Source organism: Aulonocara stuartgranti (genome assembly GCF_965226115.1).
Source record: "Aulonocara stuartgranti genome assembly, chromosome: 7".
NCBI classification, from domain to species: Eukaryota; Metazoa; Chordata; class Actinopteri; order Cichliformes; family Cichlidae; genus Aulonocara; species Aulonocara stuartgranti.
In genome coordinates, this window is record NC_138945.1 from 12,128,571 (window position 1) to 12,150,845 (window position 22,275).

General features: G+C 42.8%; 1 protein-coding gene across 3 annotated transcripts in view; it reads left to right on the forward strand.

Annotated features, from left to right (window-relative positions):
- Positions 1-93: 93 nt before the first annotated feature.
- Positions 94-22,275, forward strand: part of pam (peptidylglycine alpha-amidating monooxygenase) — a 60,177-nt gene continuing 37,995 nt past the window's right edge. Inside the window, exons 1-3 of one of the 3 annotated variants that reach the window (XM_082540178.1) lie at positions 94-192; positions 12,257-12,437; positions 12,629-12,749. In XM_082540178.1, coding sequence (XP_082396304.1) covers positions 12,343-12,437; positions 12,629-12,749 — 216 coding nt within the window. In that variant the 5' untranslated portion in view covers positions 94-192; positions 12,257-12,342. The remainder of the gene's footprint in view (positions 193-12,256; positions 12,438-12,628; positions 12,750-22,275) is intronic. The other 2 variants (XM_082540180.1, XM_082540179.1) reach the window with 2 other exon arrangements.

Below are 22,275 nucleotides of genomic sequence, written 5' to 3' on the forward strand. Positions count from 1 at the left end.
CATATTCAAGTTTCAGGGGTTGCAATAACTACACTGTGATGAGGCCTTTCTGAGTCTATATGAAAATAATAAATAATGAAATGCCGGCTTTTACTCTGAAAAGTGAAAGTGTGGACGCCACTGCTTAAGCTCAAGGAAGCATAGGTTATTACAATAACAGGCGAGTGGAAGACGCTGAGTGGCAGCGTGCAGGTATCTTTTCACTTTCAAAATTCATATCTTCAGAATCTTTAATCAAGCTCTATAGTACTTTTGCTATTGTAGTGAAACTGATAACCTGACAAAAAACGAACCAGCTTAACAGATGGCGGGCGTTAGCTTATGTGGAAAACCGATAATAAAGTTGCCTTTTTAGTAACCTGATAAGGTAGACCTAGTTGTAGGAAACCCCTAGCTACATTTTTCTTTAGATTTCGCTTGCTTAGATATAAGGTCATGTATATGTATCGATTCGCTAAATCGATGCATTTTCCCTTTGTAGCTTCCGGTCTATGTCCAGGCGTGACATATGTTTAGTCGTCACGCCAGTGCTATTTTTGCATTATTAAAAAACAAACGCTCAATCAATCAATCAGTCGAATAAATAAATTCTCACGTAATAGCTACACGCTTGTCGTTATAGGCACCGACCAGCTGTCATGTCATAAAATGTATGAACGTGTCTACCCTTATATTGCAATGATTTTTTTGTTTTTTAAAAGATGCTTAATGTTAGTATGTACGTAATAGTATACATGTGAAGATGTTCAGTAAGCCTTGCATTGTTTTTGACGTGTGGGAATAGCCCTGTTTCCATAGTTTCCTCCGTCTCCTGGGTTCTGATGTCAACAGAGCTTCCCCTTCTCACTCCTCCTCTGTTAAAGCCACCCTACTCTGTTATCTGTTAACAGATGATGAGTCACCAAGCAAGCAAAGCATCTCGGTTATTTTTCTTTCGCCATTAATAAGCATTCTCTGGGTTTCAAGTAGAGGAGAAAAGCAGTTGTTGTTGTTTGGATTTTGCCATAATGATGTTATCATCACATTTACGTTTTTGAGTATTTGAAAAGAAAAAATTGAAAAGACTGTTTCAAAGCACGTTTTGCTACAAGCCTCATTCAGATAGCATTTGTTACTATTTCTTAAGGACATGACTTTCAAATACTGTTCAGATACTGCTTTCTCTGAAAATCCCCGAAAGGCCTTCAGAAAGCATTTAGAACTATAGCTCTAGATAAATTGCAAGAGAGTCTGACACACACATAAACTTGCCTAAAGGTTTTCCTGATCCACTTGATCCACTTCCAGCATATTCTTTTGGCATGTTGAATTTTAAGGCAAATTTGAGTCAATATGTGCGTTTTGTCTCAATTAACAGTTATATTTTCATTTTCACATACTGTATTAACACAATAGACCTAAAATCACACAAAACAAAAAATCTCAGTAGGAAAAGGATTTTTTTTTACAATGAAAACAGAATTAAAATGCAGAAAATGTCTCAAGCTTTTTTTGTATAACTATCTATAAAATAATAATCATAATCATGCCACACAAATCATTTGTGCCACTCCAAAAATTAGTTCGTGTCCACAATAAGACAGACAATATCTATGTCGTCCCCTCAGCCTCCCTGGGAAAGTCTGTGCCAGGGTGCTGGAAAGTAGGTTGCATCTGTTTGTCGAATCTCGGATACAGGAGGAGCAATGTGGTTTTTATCCTGGTCGTGGAACACTGGACCAGGTTATTATCCTCTCACGGATACTTGAGGGTGCATGACAGTTGGCCTAACCAGTCTACATGTGTTTTGTGGATTTGGAGAATGCATTCAACTGTGTCCCTCGGAGTGTCCTGTGGAAGGTGCTCCAGGAGTATGGGGTGTTTGGCCCATTGCTATGGGCCATTCAATCCTTATACAACCGTTGCATAGCCGGCAGTAAGTTGCTGGCTATGCCAGGGGTTCCCTGGTTCCCTTTTTTCACCGATTCTGTTCACAGTTTTTATGGACAGAATTTCTAGCCTAGAGACGTAGCGGAAGGCTTTCACTTGGGTGGTCTCAGAATCTCATCTCAGCTTTTCGCGGAGGATGTGGTTCTTTTGGCTTTATTGGGTGATGGCGTCCAGCTCGCACTGGAATATTTCGCAACTCATTGTGAAGCGGTGGGAATGAGAATCAGCACCTCCAAAACTGAGTCCATGGTCCTTAGCTGGAAAAGGATGGAGGGCCCACTCCCGGTCAGAGGAGTATAAGTATCTCTGGGTTTTGTACACGAGTGATGGGAGAAGAGAGCGGGAGATCGACAGACGGATTGGTGCTGTGGCTGCAGTGATGTGAACCCGGTATCAGTCTGCTGTGGTGAAGAGAGAGCTGTGGGTAGTGACCGAAAGAACGAGATCGCGATCACAAGCGGCAAAAATGAGCTTCCTCAGAAGGGTTGCTGGCCTCTCCCTTAGAGAAAGGGTGAGAGGTTCAGCCATCTGGAAGGGTCTCAGAGTAAAGCTGCTGCTCCTCCACATGAAAAAGAGCCAGTTGAGGTGGTTTGGGCATCTGACAAAGATTCCTCCTGAGGTGCCTCTTGGGTGAGGTGTTCTGGGCATGTCCCACCAGGAGGAGTTCCCGGGGCAGACCCAGGACACGCTGGAGAGATTATATCTCGGCTGGTTTGGGAACGCCTTGGTGTTCCTTCAGACAAGCTGGAGGAGGTGGCTGCTTAGGCTGCTGCCCCCGCGACCAGGCCCTGGAAAAGCAAAAGAAGATGGATGGATGTTAGGGCTGCCACGATTAGTCGACTAGTCACGATTACGTCGACTATCAAAATCATCGATGACTAATTTAATAGTTGACGCGTCGTTTGAAGCTTTGTAAGATCCCAAAAGACGCAGGAATAAGTAGTAGTATTTAAGAGTGTAATAATGGACTGAAACAGAAGATGACAGCACTGCATGTACAAGGATGCCAGCTGCTGTTAAACCCAGAAGAAGAAGAAGCAGTGTCCGGTATCGTAGCTCGATACCGGACAACATAGCTCAAGTCTCGATAGAGCCCGTGAGAACACCGGACTCCCGGCAAATTGTTTTCAAGCCCACCGCCGTCTTTTGCTACTCAGGTTAAACATGATATATGAGTCACTTAGATAACTTAAAAATGTTATTGTTTGGTTTTTTTTTTTCAGTATTTTATTTGTTCCTGAGTAAATCGATTTGGCTGAGATTAAAGTTATAGTTTTTACACAGCTGAATATACGTCAAGCAGACAACTGATTGTCAGAAGTGTGAGATGGTCGAGAATATACTCAGGTGTCCTTTTATATTTTAGATAGCAAGGCGCAGATGGCTGAGTTTATTAAACTCCACCGAAACAATCTGCAAATTTCATTAAAATTTAATAAACTATCATCTTGGCTTTTTTTTTAGTTAGCACATACCTTAACCTCTTGAGCCCCAAGGGGGTTTCTGAGCTTCCTGCTCGAAAATGTAATGCCCAAATCTAATTAATTATTTCTCTGCAATTACAAACTCTGTCCTTACAATCCTGGTATCAAAATAAAGCTAACACTTGTGAGATTTCATCAGCGGTGTAAATATTGAAGCAGATATTACTGTGTCACAGTTACTGAGACTGTAACACAGAAAAAGTAAGTATATTTTATCCTTGCCTAATTTTTTTTTTTTTTTTAATTTTTAGCATATAACCTAGGGCTGCTCGATTATGGCAAAAATGATAATCACGATTATTTTCACTGAAATTGAGATCTCGATTATTTGACGATATTTATTTAACCCTTTAAGACCTACCATAGAAACAAGTCCGCCAGAGCTTATATATAGGGCTGCTCGATTATGGCAAAAATGATAATCACGATTATTTTCACTGAAATTGAGATCACGATTATTTGACGATATTTATTTAACCCTTTAAGACCTACCATAGAACCAAGTCCACCAGAGCTTATATTATTTTTTTACATGCTGTAGTGCCATTTGTGGGAGCATTTCAAGTTGCTATACATCAATAAGATAAGATAAGATAACCTTTATTAGTCCCACACGTGGGAAATTTGTTTTGTCACAGCAGGAAGTGGACAGTGCAAAAGTTATGACGCAAAAATTTGAATACAATAAGAATAAATACAGTACACAGCTGTACAGAATAGAATAAAATAATATACTATATACAGTAGAATAAAATAGAATAAAAATATACAATAAGATAAAAATAGAATACGAATGCTATATACAACTGAGTAAAAATACAACGATGCCAGAAAAGATTATTGCACTTAGTGTTATTGCACATGTGTGGATGTGTGTGTTTGTTCAGTTAAAGTCTTTGTTGTGGAGTCTGACAGCAGTGGGGAGGAAAGACCTGCGAAATCTCTCCGTACCACACCGTGGGTGCCGCAGTCTCCCACTGAAGGAGCTGCTCAGTGCTGTCACAGTCTGCTGCATGGGGTGGGAGACGTTGTCCAACAGGGATGACAGCTTAGCCGCCATTCTCCTGTCACTCACCACCTCCACTGGGTCCAGAGGGCATCCTAGAACAGAGCTGGCCCTTCGGATCACCCTGTTCAGTCTCTTCCTGTCCCCAGCAGAGATGCTGCCGCCCCAGCAGACCACACCATAAAAGATAGCAGAAGCCACCACAGAGTCATAGAAGGTCTTCAGGAGTGGGCCCTCCACCCCAAACGACCTGAGTCTCCGCAGCAGGTACAACCTGCTCTGCCCTTTCCTGTAGAGGGCGTCTGAGTTATGAGTCCAGTCCAGTCTGTTGTTCAGATGAACACCAAGGTACCTGTAGCTGTCCACAGCCTCAATGTCCATACCCTGGATGTTCAGTGGTTGCAGTGGAGAATGCTTGTGCCTGCGGAAGTCTACCACCAGCTCCTTGGTTTTACTGGCGTTGATCTGGAGGTAGTTCAGCTGGCACCAGTCCACAAAGTCTTGAGTCAGTCCTCTGTACTCCTTGTCGTCCCCATCAGTGATGAGGCCGACTATTGCAGAGTCATCAGAGAACTTCTGCAGGAAGCACTGGGTGGAATTGTGGGAGAAGTCTGCAGTGTAGATGGTGAAGAGGAACGGAGCCAGAACCGTTCCCTGTGGGGCCCCCGTACTGCAGACGACCCTGTCCGACACACAGCCCTGAGTCCTCACATACTGTGGTCGGTCGGTGAGGTAGTCCAGGATCCAGGTAGTGAGGTGATGGTCCACTCCAGAGTTCACCAGCTTGTCCTTCAGAACCGAGGGAAGAATAGTGTTGAAGGCACTGGAGAAATCAAAGAACATGATTCTCACAGTGCTTCCAGCGGTCTCCAGGTGAGCGAGGGAACGATGTAGGAGGTGAATGACGGCATCATCCGCTCCAATGCCAGGCTGGTAGGCAAACTGAAGTGGGTCCAGTGATGAGCTTGTTAGGCGCCGAAGCTGAGCCAGGACCAACCGCTCCAGGGTCTTCATCAGGTGGGATGTCAGAGCCACCGGCCTGTAGCTGTTGAGGTCCTTGGGGCGTGAAGTCTTTGGCACTGGTACAACACAGGAGGTTTTCCAGAGCTGTGGGACTCTTCCCAACCTCAGGCTCAGGTTGAAGAGGTGCTCCATCACCCCACACAGTTGGTCCGCGCAGGACCTGACGACCCTCGAGCTGATGCCATCTGGGCCCGCTGCCTTCTTGCCATTAATCCTCCTCAGTTCCCTCCTAACCTGGGTGGTTGAGAGAGACAGGCTGGAGCCTTGTGTTGAGTGTGTATTGGATGCTGTTGTTGGGGGTGGGGAGGAGTGAGCAGGGTGAATAGAGGAGGTGTGAAGTGTCTGAGGTGGAACAGCAGCAGTGGGGGTGGGTGAGTCTGCAGCCGATGTTGTAGACTGTCTCATGGTTGAATCAAATCTGTTGAAGAAATGATTCAGTTCATTTGCCCACCTCACATCCCTCCCAGGCAGAGAGTTCTGCTGTTTGTGGCCTGAGATGGTTCTGAGGCCTCTCCAGACTTCACCAACGTTGTTTTGCTGACTGTTATAGCCCATATTTTAATAATATGTATGCATTAAGTCCATAGTAATTACATTAATTGCAAAAAAGTGCAATAAACAACAAAAAAATTGAAAATCGTTTTTGTTTTGTTTTTTTACATATATTTCTACTTGGGGAAATTTAAGAGGCTTATCCCTCAAACCTTTAAATACAAAAAAGTTGCAAAAAATAGTTTCCCACCACAGGAAATTTATTTTGAGTGTCTTCATAGTTTTATTTTGGAGATACAGCAATTTTTATATACTGCAGGAAAAACAAAAAACAATCTTATGATGCAAATTTGCAAAGAAAACAGCATGTGCATCAAAACAAACTATTTCCAGCAGTGCAATTCGAGTTCTAAGCATCCCAGCAACTATTCAGAAAAGTATAGTCAAACATGACTTATAAAAACACCAGTATAGGCTTTTAAGGCCTACAAGTAAAAAACTAAATTTTCTGCCAAAATGACGTCACTTCCGGTTTCGAACAGGAAATGGCGGACATGCGATAGTTCGCGTTGACGTCTTTTTCACTGTGGGAAGTGTTACGAACAGCTGATCGGATCGGCAAAGCATGTTTCTGGAATATTATGTTTTTGTTCCTGCAAGCGCTTTTTATGCAATTTTTGCAAAGCTTTATGTGGAAGGAAACCGTGACCGAGGACAAGCTGATGGCATAAGATGTAAGTACAACTCCTCCGGTTTCATATGCAAAACAAATTATTGCGCTAGCTTACGCGGTTCCGGTTCTACGGGGATTTAAAGGGTTAACAATAACAATGTATTTAATAATGACTTTAAAAAATAATATAAAATAGTGTGCAAATACTGATAACAGTGCAAATGTTTGCAATATAAAAAATAAATGAAAAATGTAAACATCTATGTTTAGTGAACTTTGCAGTGTTGCTCTGTGGTGCAGCTATGACACCGTAGCAAAGTTTACACACTATGTCTACTTGATCTACATCTGACTCCGCGAACCCATAATGTTTCCACACCACTGAAGTTTTTTTTTTTTTACCTCTCTTTTCAACCAACGGCAGTCACTCTCCTCTCCAAATAACTTCTGCTTAGCTTTCCGAGCTTCCCTTGGGTCCTCTTAATTGTTGTGATGCGTGTTCGAAATGCAGAGAGGTGCGCTCGATTTGCCACACGGAGCAGCGCGAGAGTAAAGCATGAGGGAGGGGCTAATAATCGGCTCAGTCATTTTTAATGATCGTTGAAAGCCCAGATCGTAATCGTGATTAAAATTCGATTAATTGAGCAGCCCTAATATAACCCTTTTAAAAATATGCCTCAGATCACATTTGGTTCCAGGATTTCAGTAACCAACATATAAACATCATCTGTGCAAAGATTTATGTTTCTAAAGTGAAACAGTGAAAAATTACAGCCCTGTCTATACATGAATATCCAGACGTTGTACAAAAATGTCCAATTTTGGCACACAATTGGACACCGTGCCAGTTGAATTTTTTAGGTATTGAAGAGCAGAAATTAATAAATTTTATTAACAGGCCTAAAAATGCTTTTTTTAAAATATATTTTTGAAGAATTAACCACACATTTACATGGTAATGGCCCTTTTCTGCAGTGTGCATGAAGCGTTTAATTGGTCTCTGGCCCTTTAAACTCAGAGGGGCTGTAACTTTGGTTTCTTTTGGTCAATTTGCATGATTGACACCTCTTTTTAATCGTTTTAGCCAATAGAATCAAAGTAACGATGCCACGTTCACGTCACTTCAACCAATCAGACGTTGTCTGTGAAGGTTCTCAGTCATCCAGGTCATCGTAGTCAAAGGAGCTTGCAAAGCTCCTTTTCTTTGCTCCTTTTCTTTGCAAGCTCCTTTGACCAATCAGACGTTACAATGCCAAAATCCACGTGGGCCCAAATTTGCTGCATGTGGTGTCTGTCCAGTCACGTGTCTGTAGGTGGGTCTAAAATGGAGATTGTTGACGGAAAACGGCTCTGATACAGCTAGGTAGGCGTGGTAACTTCTGATAATCACGTGGCTACCGTCTACCGGCGACAATAACGGAGGAAATTGGGACCGTAAGCCAATCTCTGTCTTAGCGCATTTGTGTCGCTATGTGTTTTTGTGGTCTTCTTTTGCGGCTCATTCAGTGAATTTTGGTCTGATCGTGGTGAAACTTGGTGTGTGGAGTCAGTGATAGCTCTGGAAGCTAACCAGCCTATCTTTAGCCGGTTACATGAAGTCTGGAGAATTTCCGGTTTGATTTTGTTTGTTTGGCGGTCTTCTGCACATTTACGTAACTGCTCTTTTAATCATGGCTTGTTTTCCATGTGTTTGGTGGTTGTAGAAATTGGTTATATGACATTTTAGCTGAGATTCAGAGGTTTCTGTGGATACCACACATGTCTGGACTTATATTTCTCACCCCGTGTTATAACCGATTAAATGTGATCTCCTCCTTTTTGCCCCCGGTACCGGGGGCGTGGGGCTTAAAGCTGTAAACTAATAATAGTTATATAAGAGCAGATGCATGCTGGTGTAATAAGCTGTACGTTGTACATCCAATGGATGTTGAAAAGGCTCTGGAGGTCCCTGTATTAAGCACGTAAACCTGTGACACAAAAATCACCAAACTCGGACCACCACAGACTGTTTTCCATCGTGGTGATGAATAAAATGCTGGGCTGGCATGTAAAAGGGCATTTATTCCCTTCAAGGACCTGAAGCTCCATAAAGCACCCCTCCATTAGCCAAACCCATATGTTCTCCAATTGGATTGTTAAATTTGTGATTGATATGACATTGGCCAATCAGATGAAATGAAGAAAAATAGGGTCAAAATTCGTACTTGTAACTTGAAACTTGAGTGCAGAGTTTCACACGTATTTTTTGGCTAACTCCACACACAAATTCTTTTTACACATACAAATCTTTTTTATGCACACACAAATTCTTTTTACACATACACATCTTTATTAAGCACACACAAATTCTTTTTACAAATACACATCTTTATTACGCACGCACAAATTCTTTTTACACATACAAATCTTTTTTACATGCACACAAATTCTTTTTACACATACAAAACTTTTTTACACACACACAAATTATTTTTACACATACAAATCCTGATTTACAAGTACAAAATATTTATGACCACAATTTGAGCCCATAGTTTTAAGTCTGCACTTCTGACTTGATGAGAGTGGGTCTTGTGCTATGTCAATGTCTAAAATCTGTCATTTTATTTGGACACATGGCATGCCCATCAACTCTTTTGGGTTAAATATTCAAAGAGGTCTTGAAAATGGAACAATATAGCAATTTGGTTACAGTTGCAGGATTCATTTTAGCAGTCAAAATGCCAATCGCCTGATCCCTGCTTGTCTGTGGCAGTCAAGGCATTAGGGATAGGGTTTGGACTCAGGGGTTAGGGCTTTATATTGGACTATTGATCACACCATATCGACATAACTTTGCCCTGCTAGTCTGCTCACCTGAAATGAACTACTTTTTCATTGCTGTTAATTGTTTTGCTGCATTTGTTGTATGTATGAATAATACTAATAAATTAGTACTTGTGTTGGACCAATGAGACTATGAGTTAAGCAAGACATTTTGAGGAAGTCAGTGCATTTCAGACTGATGACATTAAAATACCACAATGACACAGAACATACGGGGGCGTGGGGGAGCATTTTAGTTTATCACTTTTGTGGTGATGATTGCATTATTTAGCTTGGAACTTTTGTTAGAGCTCATCAAACAACGTGAGGCAGCACACCCTCATGTTACAAAATCAACCATTATGTCCACAAGACCGTTAGATGTCATATGTGACTTAGAGTGGGTTTAAAAAATCGATTTCCCCGATTCAAATTGATTTTAGTTCTTAAATAATGCAATATCGATTCAATAAATCCTGAATTGATTAAATGAACAAAAAAAAATGTGTATATATATATATATATATATATATATATATATATACACACACACATATATAAAAAAAAACAAAAAAAAACACCCAGCACGCCCCTGCGGGCGGTTTATCCTTCAAGCTCGGGTCCTCTACCAGAGGCCTGGGAGCTTGAGGGTCCTGCGCAGTATCTTAGCTGTTCCCAGGACTGCGGTCTTCTGGACAGAGATCTCCGATGTTATTCCCGGGATCTGCTGGAGCCACTCGCCTAGCTTGGGAGTCACCGCACCTAGTGCTCCGATTACCACGGGGACCACCATTACCTTCACCCTCCACATCCTCTCGAGCTCTTCTCTGAGCCCTTGGTATTTCTCCAGCTTCTCGTGTTCCTTCTTCCTGATATTGCTGTCATTCGGAACCGCTACATCGATCACTACGGCCGTCTTCTTCTGTTTGTCTACCACCACTATGTCCGGTTGGTTAGCCACCACCATTTTGTCCGTCTGTATCTGGAAGTCCCACAGGATCTTAGCTCGGTCATTCTCCACCACCCTTGGGGGCATCTCCCATTTTGACCTCGGGACTTCCAGGTTGTACTCGGCACAGATGTTCCTGTACACTATGCCGGCCACTTGGTTATGGCGTTCCATGTATGCCTTGCCTGCTAGCATCTTGCACCCTGCTGTTATGTGCTGGATTGTCTCTGGGGCATCTTTACACAGCCTGCACCTGGGGTCTTGCCTGGTGTGATAGACCCCAGCCTCTATGGATCTTGTGCTCAGAGCTTGTTCTTGTGCTGCCATGATTAGTGCCTCTGTGCTGTCTTTCAGTCCAGCTTTGTCCAGCCACTGGTAGGATTTCTGGATATCAGCCACCTCCTCTATCTGCCGGTGGTACATACCGTGCAGGGGCCTGTCCTTCCATGATGGTTCCTCGTCTCCCTCCTCTTTCTTGGGTTTCTGCTGCCTGAGGTATTCACTGAGCACTCGGTCAGTTGGGGCCATCTTCCCAATGTATTCTTGGATGTTCCTTGTCTCATCCTGGACTGTGGTGCTGACACTCACCAGTCCCCGGCCCCCTTCCTTCCGCTTAGCGTACAGCCTCAGGGTGCTGGACTTGGGGAACCCGAGAAGAAACAATAGACGTTCGTCTTTTTATATATATATATATATATATATATATATATATATATATACACACACACACACACACACACACACACACACACGTACACCTGGGAAACGAAAGCTGCTCACTCACAGCAGCGCCATTGATGGTAATGGGGACATTTGCTTCTCTACACCTTCAGAAGTCCACTATCATCTCTTTTGTCTCTGTGACGTTAAGGATGAGATGATTCTTTTCGCACCTTGTAAGCTGCCTCATCACCTTTGGTGATAAGACCCATCACTGTTGTGTTGTCCACAAAACCTGAAACAATGAAATTGGAGTTGCTAGTGGCCGTGCAGTTGTGGTGTAGCGTGAGTACAGGAGAGGGCCCAGTACACACCCCTGTGGAGCACCAGTTTTCATTATGACTGGGGATAAGGTGATGCTGCCCAGTCTGACCACCTGGTGTCTGTCAGACAGGAAGTTAAGGATCCAGCTGCAGAGAGAGCTGCTCAATCCTAGATCCTGCAGTTTCCTGTCCACCCTTTAGGGAACAATGGTATCCTTACTGGATAATAATTAACACACTCTATGAATGGAAAGAGTTGTAGATGTTGTAGTTGTAGATGAATCTGAAACCAATTTGGGCCAGCTGAAAAATTCTGTGATAATTCCATTATGATTTAAATTCTAAGACTAGTATAGAAAGTGAATTCCCATCAATTTCCATCTCTACATCTATTCAAAAACAACCTTGACCTTTTCAGTAACGTGAAATTTTGTGATTTCTGTAATATCATGATATTTTATCTCGCATTAAACTTTACTCCCCTAAGCTTTAATATTATATCAAACTCACCAGGTAGATGTGTCAATTAAACAGTGTTTACTGTCTAATGGACACATTTTGTTAACAAAATAATTATATATTGCTGCCTTATTGGGGCAGGGATAGCTCAGTAGGTAAAGTGGTCGCCCCATGATCGGAAGGCCGGCGGTTCGAATCCACTTAACGGCTACCCTGAGGTACCCCTGAGCAAGGTACCGTCCCTACACACTGCTCCCCGGGTGCCTGCTTAGTGGGCTGCCCACTGCTTCACTGAGTGAATGGGTCAAATGCAGAGAAAAACAAGTAATTTCCCCATGGGGATCAATAAAGTATCCATTATTATTATTATTATTATTATTATTATTATTATTGGGTTCTATATCTGTCACTTTTGCATTTAGCATGTTTTTGTTTTTTGTTTTTGTTCTCCAGGTTTCTGCTCCAGGATTTTTGTTTGACAGTGACAGCATCTATTTTTACATTTTCAGCATAGAGACATTACACTGATAATCACTGGAATGATGGGAGTTCCTGCATCCTGTGTGGTGGTGCTAACATTCATTCTTTACAGCCACAGTTTGAAAATACAAAGTACTCTGCATGTGTCTAAAAGGTAAAAATATACACATATTGTTTTATTTTTTGTCTAGCTACAGCCTTACTAGGCTGTTAAAGCAACTTTAATTATAAAAACACAAAAATGTATGGATTGGTATATGATATGGTATGCTGGTTCTTGTTTTGATGTGTTTTTGGTGTAATTGAACATGTTATTAATAATTGATTTTGTCTGTATTACTGAAGTTCTCAGGAAAATGTTCTGAATCCCAGTAAATGTGTGTCCAGGACTAATCAGCAGCAGATAATAGCAAATCCATACAACTTCTCTGTGGATCTTCGCATGCCTGGTGTTATCCCAACTGGGGTAAGTGTGTTTCCACTCAATGTTGGTGTGTGTCTATCAGTAGGGATGTGCAATATGACCAAAATCACATATCCCGATATAAAACATCTATCGTCCCGATAACGATATAAATCACAAAAATATAAAATTTTCTGTATATTCTGTGAATCTCGGGCAGCTCGACTTGCGTGAAGTGTTTCCAGCTGGGCGTCTTGTACCTGGAGTCTAATGTTTTAACCGATACATGAAACTACACCTTCTCAAACATAAGTTGTAATGGCCGCCGTTTTCTTTGTGAGTATTTATTACACGGCGTGCTGCAGGGAAAAGCCTGTTCTAACATTTGACCCTAAGGTTTATTTTTTAGCACCTGGCGGCTCTTTTTTGCGTCTCATCTGTAAACACTCTTCATACTCTTTCACGTGATTCAGTTTATTTTGAAAAGTCTCAACAGGATCTTGAGCTTTATTGTGAAAGGTTTATGTGGAAAATAAACAAGCGGACATGCGGTGGTTTTACGGTCGTTGTTGCTAACTTGTTGTGCTTGTCCGTCCATAGTGTGGTTATATTAAATATAAGAGAAAGAAAGAACTTTAAGAAATTAATATAGCCACTACAGTGACCATCAAAACGATGAAAAAATATTGCCGTGAACAGTTTATTTTGCGACACCATGAAGCAAACGATAGCGTAAAATGAAACGATAGATGTTTTTATATCGTCATCCAATATATATCGTTATATCGAACAGCCCTATCTATCAGTTGTTTGTTTCAGAAGTTTATGCGCACTTATCAAGGGTATGAATGCCATGGTAATTTGGGGCTTATAATTAGTTGTTTGACCTGTTCTTTTAAATAAAGTAGAATGATTGTATAGCTTATATAGTTAATGACTTTAAAATAAAAGAATTTAGTGCACAAGTTTAATTTTTAAAACATGATTTTTCTTTGTCCACACATTTAATACATGCAGGCTCAAATATATTTATATATACGCCCAGTAATATTCAGTGTCCTTAAACAAGTTGTAGGTTAACCAAATGCTTTTGGTAGCCATTAACAAGTTTCTGGCACAACTCTGGATGGATACATGATCACCTTTCTGCTTTTGTGACCTTTGCCAGCACCATCTTACCCTTCCGACCATACACAAACATCACACGGGGAAGACAGGTCAGAGAGGTATAACAATGGAAAATGCACAACATGAGGAAAGATGAGGATGAAAAAGAACTCCCCCCAGACTGAGCTCCAACAGGGAGATCAGTTTGAGAACAGAAAAAAAACGTCTCAGCACTAGGGCTGCCACAAACAATTATTTCGATAGTCGACTAGTCACCAATTATTTTTGCGATTAGTCAGCTTGAAGTGTTTAAGGTATGTGCTAACTAAAAATAAAGACAAGATGATAGTTTATTAAATTTTAATGAAATTTGCGGGTTGTTTCAGTGAAGTTCAATAAACTCAGCCGTCTGCTCCTTGCTACACAGTAAAAAACAGAGTGTCAATTTTACACTTACAGAGTTGATTTTAACTCTGCTTCAGATAACATTTGGTCCCACTCAAAATTAGAGTAAAATTTACTCTATGGCCAGTGTTAACTTTTTAGTGTTAATTCTACTCAGTTTAGTGTCAAAATTAACAACAAAATGTGTAAAAATATTTAACACTGAGGGTTATTCACACTGTTTAGAGTAATATGATTTCACTTTATAGAGTTATTTTTAGTCCAAGTTCACTCTAGTGTGTAATAATATTTCATTTTCATTATTTTTTCATATTTATCATATGATGCTATATTTCTAAATGGCTGTGATCTATCCTATATTATGAAAATAACTACAAACATACAGGTTACAGTAACAGCATTTATTAGCATAACAAACTCTTACAAATGACAGTAGCTATGATGCTCACCAGAGAAAGCAATATGGGACCACAAAGAGGGCGTTGTCATTCACTCCATACGACAATTGTATGTCAAAAGGCCTGGGATAATGCAGGCTGTCAACATGAAAGACAACTAAATCTTGCTTTGTCCTGGTCAACTCATAAGCGTGGAAATGTTCATGAAAGGCTACTGTACATAATGGCAAAGTGAGAAGTACCAGTTTCTCATGTATTATCAGAACTGACTCAATCTGGTAAAACACAGGCATTTCAGACACTACTTTGCCACAAATAACCAAATGCGGGCGGTAAACAATACCATTCTGTTTAGCCCAGTTCACTTTCATAACTTGAACTCTATTGGGCAGTTAAGATAAGATAAGATAAGATAAGATAGAACTTTATTAATCCCTCGGGTGGGTTCCTCTGGGAAATTCGATTTCCAAAAAAGCACAGCACCGACAGAAGTTACAGAGTTATACACACACACATATATATAAATACAGAGACAATATAAATAAAATATACGAAGGGGATAAATAGAATAAATAGGAATAAAAATAAAAATACAAGTGAATTGCACATTTCAAGTATTGAGTCTATTGCACCGTTGACTATTTACAAAAGTATTGCACAAAAGGTATTGCACAGTGAGGTGAAGAGGCACTACAGCTTAGTTGTTCCCTCCTTTGTCCTCCTGTTCCCCCTCCCTCTCCCCTCCAGAGAGGAGTTAAACAGTCTGATGGCGTGTGGGACAAAGGAGTTTTTAAGTCTGTTAGTTCTTGTCTTTGGGAGAAGCAACCTGTCACTGAACAGACTCTTCTGGTTGTTAATGGCCGTGTGCAGAGGATGCCTGGCATTGTCCATAATGTCCATCAGTTTCTTTAATGTCCTTTTCTCTGCCACTGTCACCAGAGTGTCCAGCTTCATGCCGACCACAGAGCTAGCCCTCCTGATCAGTTTCTCCAGCCTGGATGAGTCCTTCTTTGCTGTGCTGCTCCTCCAGCACACCACAGCATAGAAAAGTACTCCAGCAACCACCGACTGGTAAAACATCCTCAGGAGCTTCCTGCAGATGTTAAAAGACCTCAGCCTCCTGAGGAAGTACAGTCGGCTTTGGGCTTTTTTATACAGGTGCTCTGTGTTGCATGACCAGTCCAGTTTATTGTCCACCCACAGCCCGAGGTACTTGTACTTGTTGACCACCTCCACCTCCTCCCCCTCTATCTGAACCGGCAGTGGACCTGGTCTAGACCTCCCGAAGTCCACAACCAGTTCCTTAGTCTTTGAGGTGTTGAGTTGCAGGTGGTTTGTGTGACTCCATGCGACAAAGTTCCTCACCAGACTTCTGTACTCCTCTTCCTGATCATCCCAGATACACCCCATGATGGCTGTGTCGTCTGCAAACTTCTGAATGTGGCATAATTCAGAGTTGTAGCAGAAGTCAGAGGTGTACAGGGTGAAGAGAAGAGGGGACAGCACAGTTCCCTGTGGTGCTCCTGTGCTGCTGACCACTGTGTCAGACGTGATGTCCTTCAGCCTGACGTACTGTGGTCTGTCGGTGAGGTAGTCGGAGATCCAAGCCACCAGGCAGGGGTCCACCTCCATCCTGTTCAGTTTTTCTTGAAGCATACAGGGCCGGATGGTATTAAAGGCACTGGAAAAGTCAAGAAACAGGATCCTGACCGTGCCTTTTCCCCCATCCAGGTGTGAGTGGGCTCTGTGTAGGAGGTACAGGATGGCATCCTCCACTCCGACACCCGCCTTGTATGCAAACTGTAGTGGGTCCTGGGCATGTTGTACCTGTGGTCGGAGGAGGTTGAGGAAGAGCCGCTCTAGAGTCTTCATAAGATGTGACGTCAGTGCCACCGGTCGGAAGTCATTCAGCTCATTGGGCCGGTTCTTTTTGGGGACCGGGACGATGCAGGATGTCTTCCATAGGGCGGGCACTCTCCCCAGTCGCAGACTGAGGTTGAAGACTCGTTGTAGCGGCTCCCCAAGTTCAGCAGCACACGCCTTTAGCATCCTAGGACACACCTTGTCTGGGCCTGCTGCCTTTCTGGGGCGAAGCTTCCTCAGTTGTCTCCTGACCTGATCCACTGTGACACTGGGAGATGTTTGGGAAGAGGGGAGGGGGGGAGATGTCTTGCTGCTGAGAGAGGGATTGGAGGAGGGGGGTGTCATGGTGTCAGGAAGGGGGGGAAGCGAGGGAGGTAGGAGAGTGGGGATTGGACTCTGTAGTGAAGGTGAGGGTGGGGGGGTTGTGGGCTGGTCAAACCTGTTGAAGAAGTTGTTGAGTTCATTTGCCTTCTCCACAGTCCCCCCCACTGTGCTTTTCTTGGTGTTGTGGCCTGTGATGGTTTTCACACCATTCCAGACCTCCCTCATATTGTTCCTCTCCAACTTCTGCTCCACCTTCCTCCTGTAGGTGTCCTTTGCTTCCCTCAGGCAGCGTTTCACCTCCCGCTGTGCTGCCTTCATCTCCTCCTTCACTTTGCTCCTGAAAGCCTTCTTCTTCATGTTGAGGACAGCTTTGACTTCCTGTGTTACCCACGGTTTGTTATTAGGATAACACCGTACCGTCTTAGCAGGGGCGACCGTGTCCACACAAAAGTTGAGGTAGTCTGTAAGACAGTGTGTCGCCCCCTCTATGTCCTCACCATGTGGGCTCAGGAGCACATCCCAGTCTGTGGTGTCATAACAGTCCCTCAGAGCATCCTCCTTTTCTGGGGTCCATCTCCGGATGGAGCACGTTGTGACCGGCTGCCTTTGGACGAGGGGTGTGTATTGTGGCTGTAGGTAAACCAGGTTGTGGTCTGACTTCCCTAGTGGGGGGAGGGGGGTGGCTCTGTATGCATCTCTCACATTAGCATACAGTAGGTCAATTGTCCTGTTGCTTCTTGTGGGACAATTCACAAACTGGTGAAAAGCAGCCAGAGTAGAGTCCAGTGTGGCATGGTTAAAGTCTCCAGATATAATAATGAAAGCCTCGGGGTTTTGTGTCTGAAGTCTTGCTGTGACTGTGTGTATTTTTCTCACAGGCAGCTGTTGCGTCGGCCCTTGGAGGGATGTAAACACACACACAGATCACATGACTGAACTCCCGAGGTAGATAATATGGCCGCAAGCTAACAGCTAGCAGCTCCAGGTCCGGACGGCATACCGAAACTTTAACGGAGACGTGTCCAGGGTTACAGTATCTGTTGTTAACGTAGACAATGAGTCCCCCACCTCTGCTTTTTCCGCTGGCCTGCATGTCCCTATCGGCTCTCACGGGTGTGAAACCGCATAGGTCTACGTTAGCCTGCGGCGTTAGCTCGGTTAGCCACGTCTCCGTGAAGATAAACAAGCTGCACTCACGGTATAGTCTGTGGTTGTTCAGAGCGCACAGTTCGTCAATCTTATTCTGTAACGAGTTCACGTTGCCCATGATCACTGTCGGGATTGATGGTTTGAATCGCCTCCGGTGATCCGCTCTCCTCGCTCCAGCTTTGCAGCCTCTGTAGCTCCTCTTTAGCTCGGCCGGGATGTTGTGTCGCATGCCGGTCTGTCCCTTTGTTTTTAGTGCCAGCAGCTCCGCTCTCGAATAGATGAAGGAACTGGTTCCAGAAGTTTTAAAAAGTGCATTATCCATCTTGTATCGCTATATCTAAGAGGTATAAGTAGAGGAAGGTGAAAAAAAGTTTGAAAAGCCTAGTCTAAAAAGTTAAAGTTAACAAAAAGGTGCGGTGTTGCAGAGCTACTTGGAGAGGCTGCCGTCACTCCAGCGCCATCTTGAACATTTGCATTGCTATTGCAATTCCAGAACCTCCTTTTACCATATCTAAAGACACCATTTTTCCTGGACCAATGTCTAACCGACTAAAGGTTGTTGAAGACTGCCAAATGTATGCCATATAATCCTGGTGTTTTTTGGCCAGCGTTTTGGTGATATTTTTGAATGATTTGAGCTGTTTCTTGAAAAAATTGTGCTTACCTTCATAGCACATGCACCAACTATGAAGTACAAGCCCTATTTTTTTGGATGCAGCGAGGATAATGGATAAGAAAATGGTGCTTTGGTAAAAGTTTTTTCTGGGGATACAACATCTTGAACAGTTTGTGGTGTTCCACAATCAAATGTTTTAAATATACACACATACCTTGAGATAACATAGTTAACATTGTATTTTCTCCTATCTGTAGTAATAAAAGTAGTAGGTCCCAATGTTGGTCAGTAGAGGTTACCAAATCTCCAAACATGAGGGGAACATTCCTCAGTAAGCACCATGTCTGAATAGCATTCAGTCCCAGATCATTAGACTCTCCACCTAAATTCACAGCTACTGGCCTATTGTTTTTCTCCATGAATCCATAATCAAAACTTTGTATTCTCAAATTCAGTTCTCCCAATGTAAGATGTTGTTCTTTTAAATACAAAAACAATAACTTCAGTTCGTACTGGGCCACTCCTTCCAAAACATCATGCATCACATCAACTGAGAAGTTCTCAGTTGTGTGAAAATATGTAGCCACTTCTTGTTCTTCGATAAGCCAGGTCCGAGACAGCTCCAATCAACCAGAACTCTGTTATTATAGTTCCGAATTGGTAGATCTCATTCAATGTCCTCCATCGAGAGTGTCACAAGACACACGACGCAACCGACCATCGAGTATCCGGCAGCAAACGTCTCTGCAGGACAATTAGGCTCTCCCAAGCCTAGGAGTTGTCAGTTCCATTAAGGGACCAGTTGAGCAAATCCATAATTCTTCTTTAGGTTTTTAGAGAGTCTGGGAGACTCTCTTAGGGATAGAGAATACGCGAGACTATACAAAAGACATGAGATGCCAAGCGTGAAAGATAAGGGAGAGGGAGAAGGAGAAAGTGCGACTGCCTTCATCAAGAGCCAAGAGAGAAATTTTGCCCCAGAGACAACAGATGTATCCCCTAATGGGATACATCACTAAAGGTGGTTGAGAATAATGGGGCTAAGGTCCTGAAGGGCTTCCAGACAGGCAGATCTGGTTGGCCACCAACCAGACACAGTGTTGGTTGACAAGGAATAGAAGACCACAGTTGTGATACATGTGGTAGTCCCAAGGGACAGCAACATCAGCCAGAAGGAACACAAGAAAATAGAGAAGTGCCAGGGTTGAGTGAATAACTGAAGCAGATCTGGAAGGTGCACAGTGTTCCTTAATAATAGAAGAATTGAGGGCTCTAACCCCGAAACTGGAAGATTGGCTCAAGCAGATTTCAGGCACAACAAAGGTCATTATCAAGAATTACACAATTAGTACTGTGCCAAAGCCTCAAACTTCCAGGCATCTGGTAGAGCACCCATGCTTGAGAAACATATCACCCCCCCTCAGAGTGAAAGGGTTTTATTTATTTATTTATTTTTAAAATACTGATTAAGGCATACTAGATGATACATAGCCACCTGCGATGCATCTACTGAGCTGACAATGTGGCCAGACTAAAAGTAGTCACCCAACCAAGAGCACAACTGCCCCAACTCACTCACAATGTCTCATCAGAGGAGACGTATACAAATGTAAACACTGCGCTATGCACCATCCCTATTAACAGTATCACTGAAACCAGTGAGTGCATATATACCACTGCGACAATAATCCTTGAAATACTTATTACGTATAAGATCTATAATGCATTTAAAGGAAGACACCTTTGAAGAAGAAGGCTTAGAATTAAAATAGAATGGAATAGAATAGCTTCTCCGCGAATTGGTACCTGCTGGTGCTGGAGGGGTTTGTGTGTCCCAGGGATCCCAGGGGCTATGTTGTCTGGAGGCCTTTGCCGCTTGGTAGGGTCTCCCATGGCAAATTGGTTCTGGGTGAGGGACCAGACAAAGAGGGATTTAGAAGAGTAGAACATCAAGGAACAGTTCACTCTGCCCCGGATAGGGTGCCCCACCCTGGAGCCAGGCCTCATCTCATAAGCAATGCCAGCCCATCCTTATTTAGGCAATCTCAAAGAAGTTCCTCCAGATGTAATGGTCTTCTGGCATGGCCTTTGGTCTATAGTTTACCTCACAGATTTTCACTGGGATTGATTTGAATTCAGTTAAATTCAACTCAATTTTATTTACACGGTTGGTCAGCGTTTTAGAACACCCCAATTTTTCCAGTTATTTACTACAATTCAAGTTGTTCTAGTCCAATAAATAGTTTAAAATGATACAAAGGTTAACTGCCACAGGTAAAAAAACAACAACAAAAAAACAACAAGAACAACAAAAAAAAACCAACAAACCCAAAAGGTAAGGTTACCCAAAAACTTTTTCACGGAACTCAAAATGGGTTAACAATTTAAAGCTGTTCTGCAACAATGGAGGTTGATCAAGCCTTGAAAGGCTTCGCCCCAAGTCCAGCACCCTGAGACTGCACACTAAGTGGAAAGGAGGCCAAGGACTAGTGAGTGTCAGAGCCATTATCACTATCCAGGGTGAAAAAACAAAATGCATGAGTACATCTGGAAGATGGCTGCAACTCATCGTGTGCTTAGTAAATGCCCCGGGCAACAGAAACCTGAGGAAGAACAGAAACTGCCCTGCACAGCATGCACTACCAATAGACAGGAAAGGTGGCTGATATAGAAAATTCTTACCAATGGTTGGAGAAGGTTGGACTGAAAGATGGCTCAGACGCATGACTCATGGCAGCAATGGGAACAAGCTCTAAGCACAAGATCTATAGAGACAGGATCCCCAGATGCAGGGTCAAAGATGACCCTGAAACAATCTGGCATATAAATATAGGGTGCAAGATTGTTTCAGACAGGGCATACAGGAACATCTGTGCTGAGTATGGCTGTGTAAAGGTGGTGAGAATGACAAAAGTAAGATCTTGTGAGACCAGATGCAGATGGAGAAACTAGTAGTTGACTAACCAACCAGACATAGCAGTGGTGGATAAGCAGAGGAAAAAGGCCGTAGTGATAGATACAAAGTGATAGCAACTAGGGCTGGGCCATCTTATACTGTTCACAGTAATACCAGTATAATGTTAGGCAACGATAAGAAAATGAAGTATCGCAATGGAATATGGATAAAACGTGCATGCACAGTGCCTTTCTTTCCATACGCACATGGCCGAAAAAGCATAGCGGCAGCGGAGAATGAGAAGGGAGAAAGCGCATCGTTGAGTGAAACGGATGAGCCAGAATGGCTTTGTAAAAATGGTGCCACTTCAGTGGTGTAGAACTGGTTTGGTGTTTGTCCGTCAGATACCCACCAAAGCACTTTCTTTTTTTTTTTTTTTTTTGGTAGAACATGCAAGCGGGCCGTCGTTATTGCCGTATTTGTTGGACTAAGGCATTCGTAAATCTGGGAGTAATCTGGGTCCTAAACAGTGTTGCCAATTTAGCGACTTTGTCGCTATATTTAGCGAGTTTTCAGACCCCTTAGCGACTTTTTTTTCTAAAAAAAAGACGTGAAAGCGCGTATCGCTTTTACTTTCAACAAGCAGCGGGTGCTGCAACGCAGTCAGTTCTTCTTTTACTCTTTTACTCTTATGCTGTTTTGTGGATCACAAGGTTTAAAACTACTTATAAACACACACACACACACAAAGTAACTCCACCAGAGTGCCTATTTCAGGTCACTTTTGCCGGTCCAAGCCCGGGTAAAGGAGCAGGGTTGGAATTGTGACAT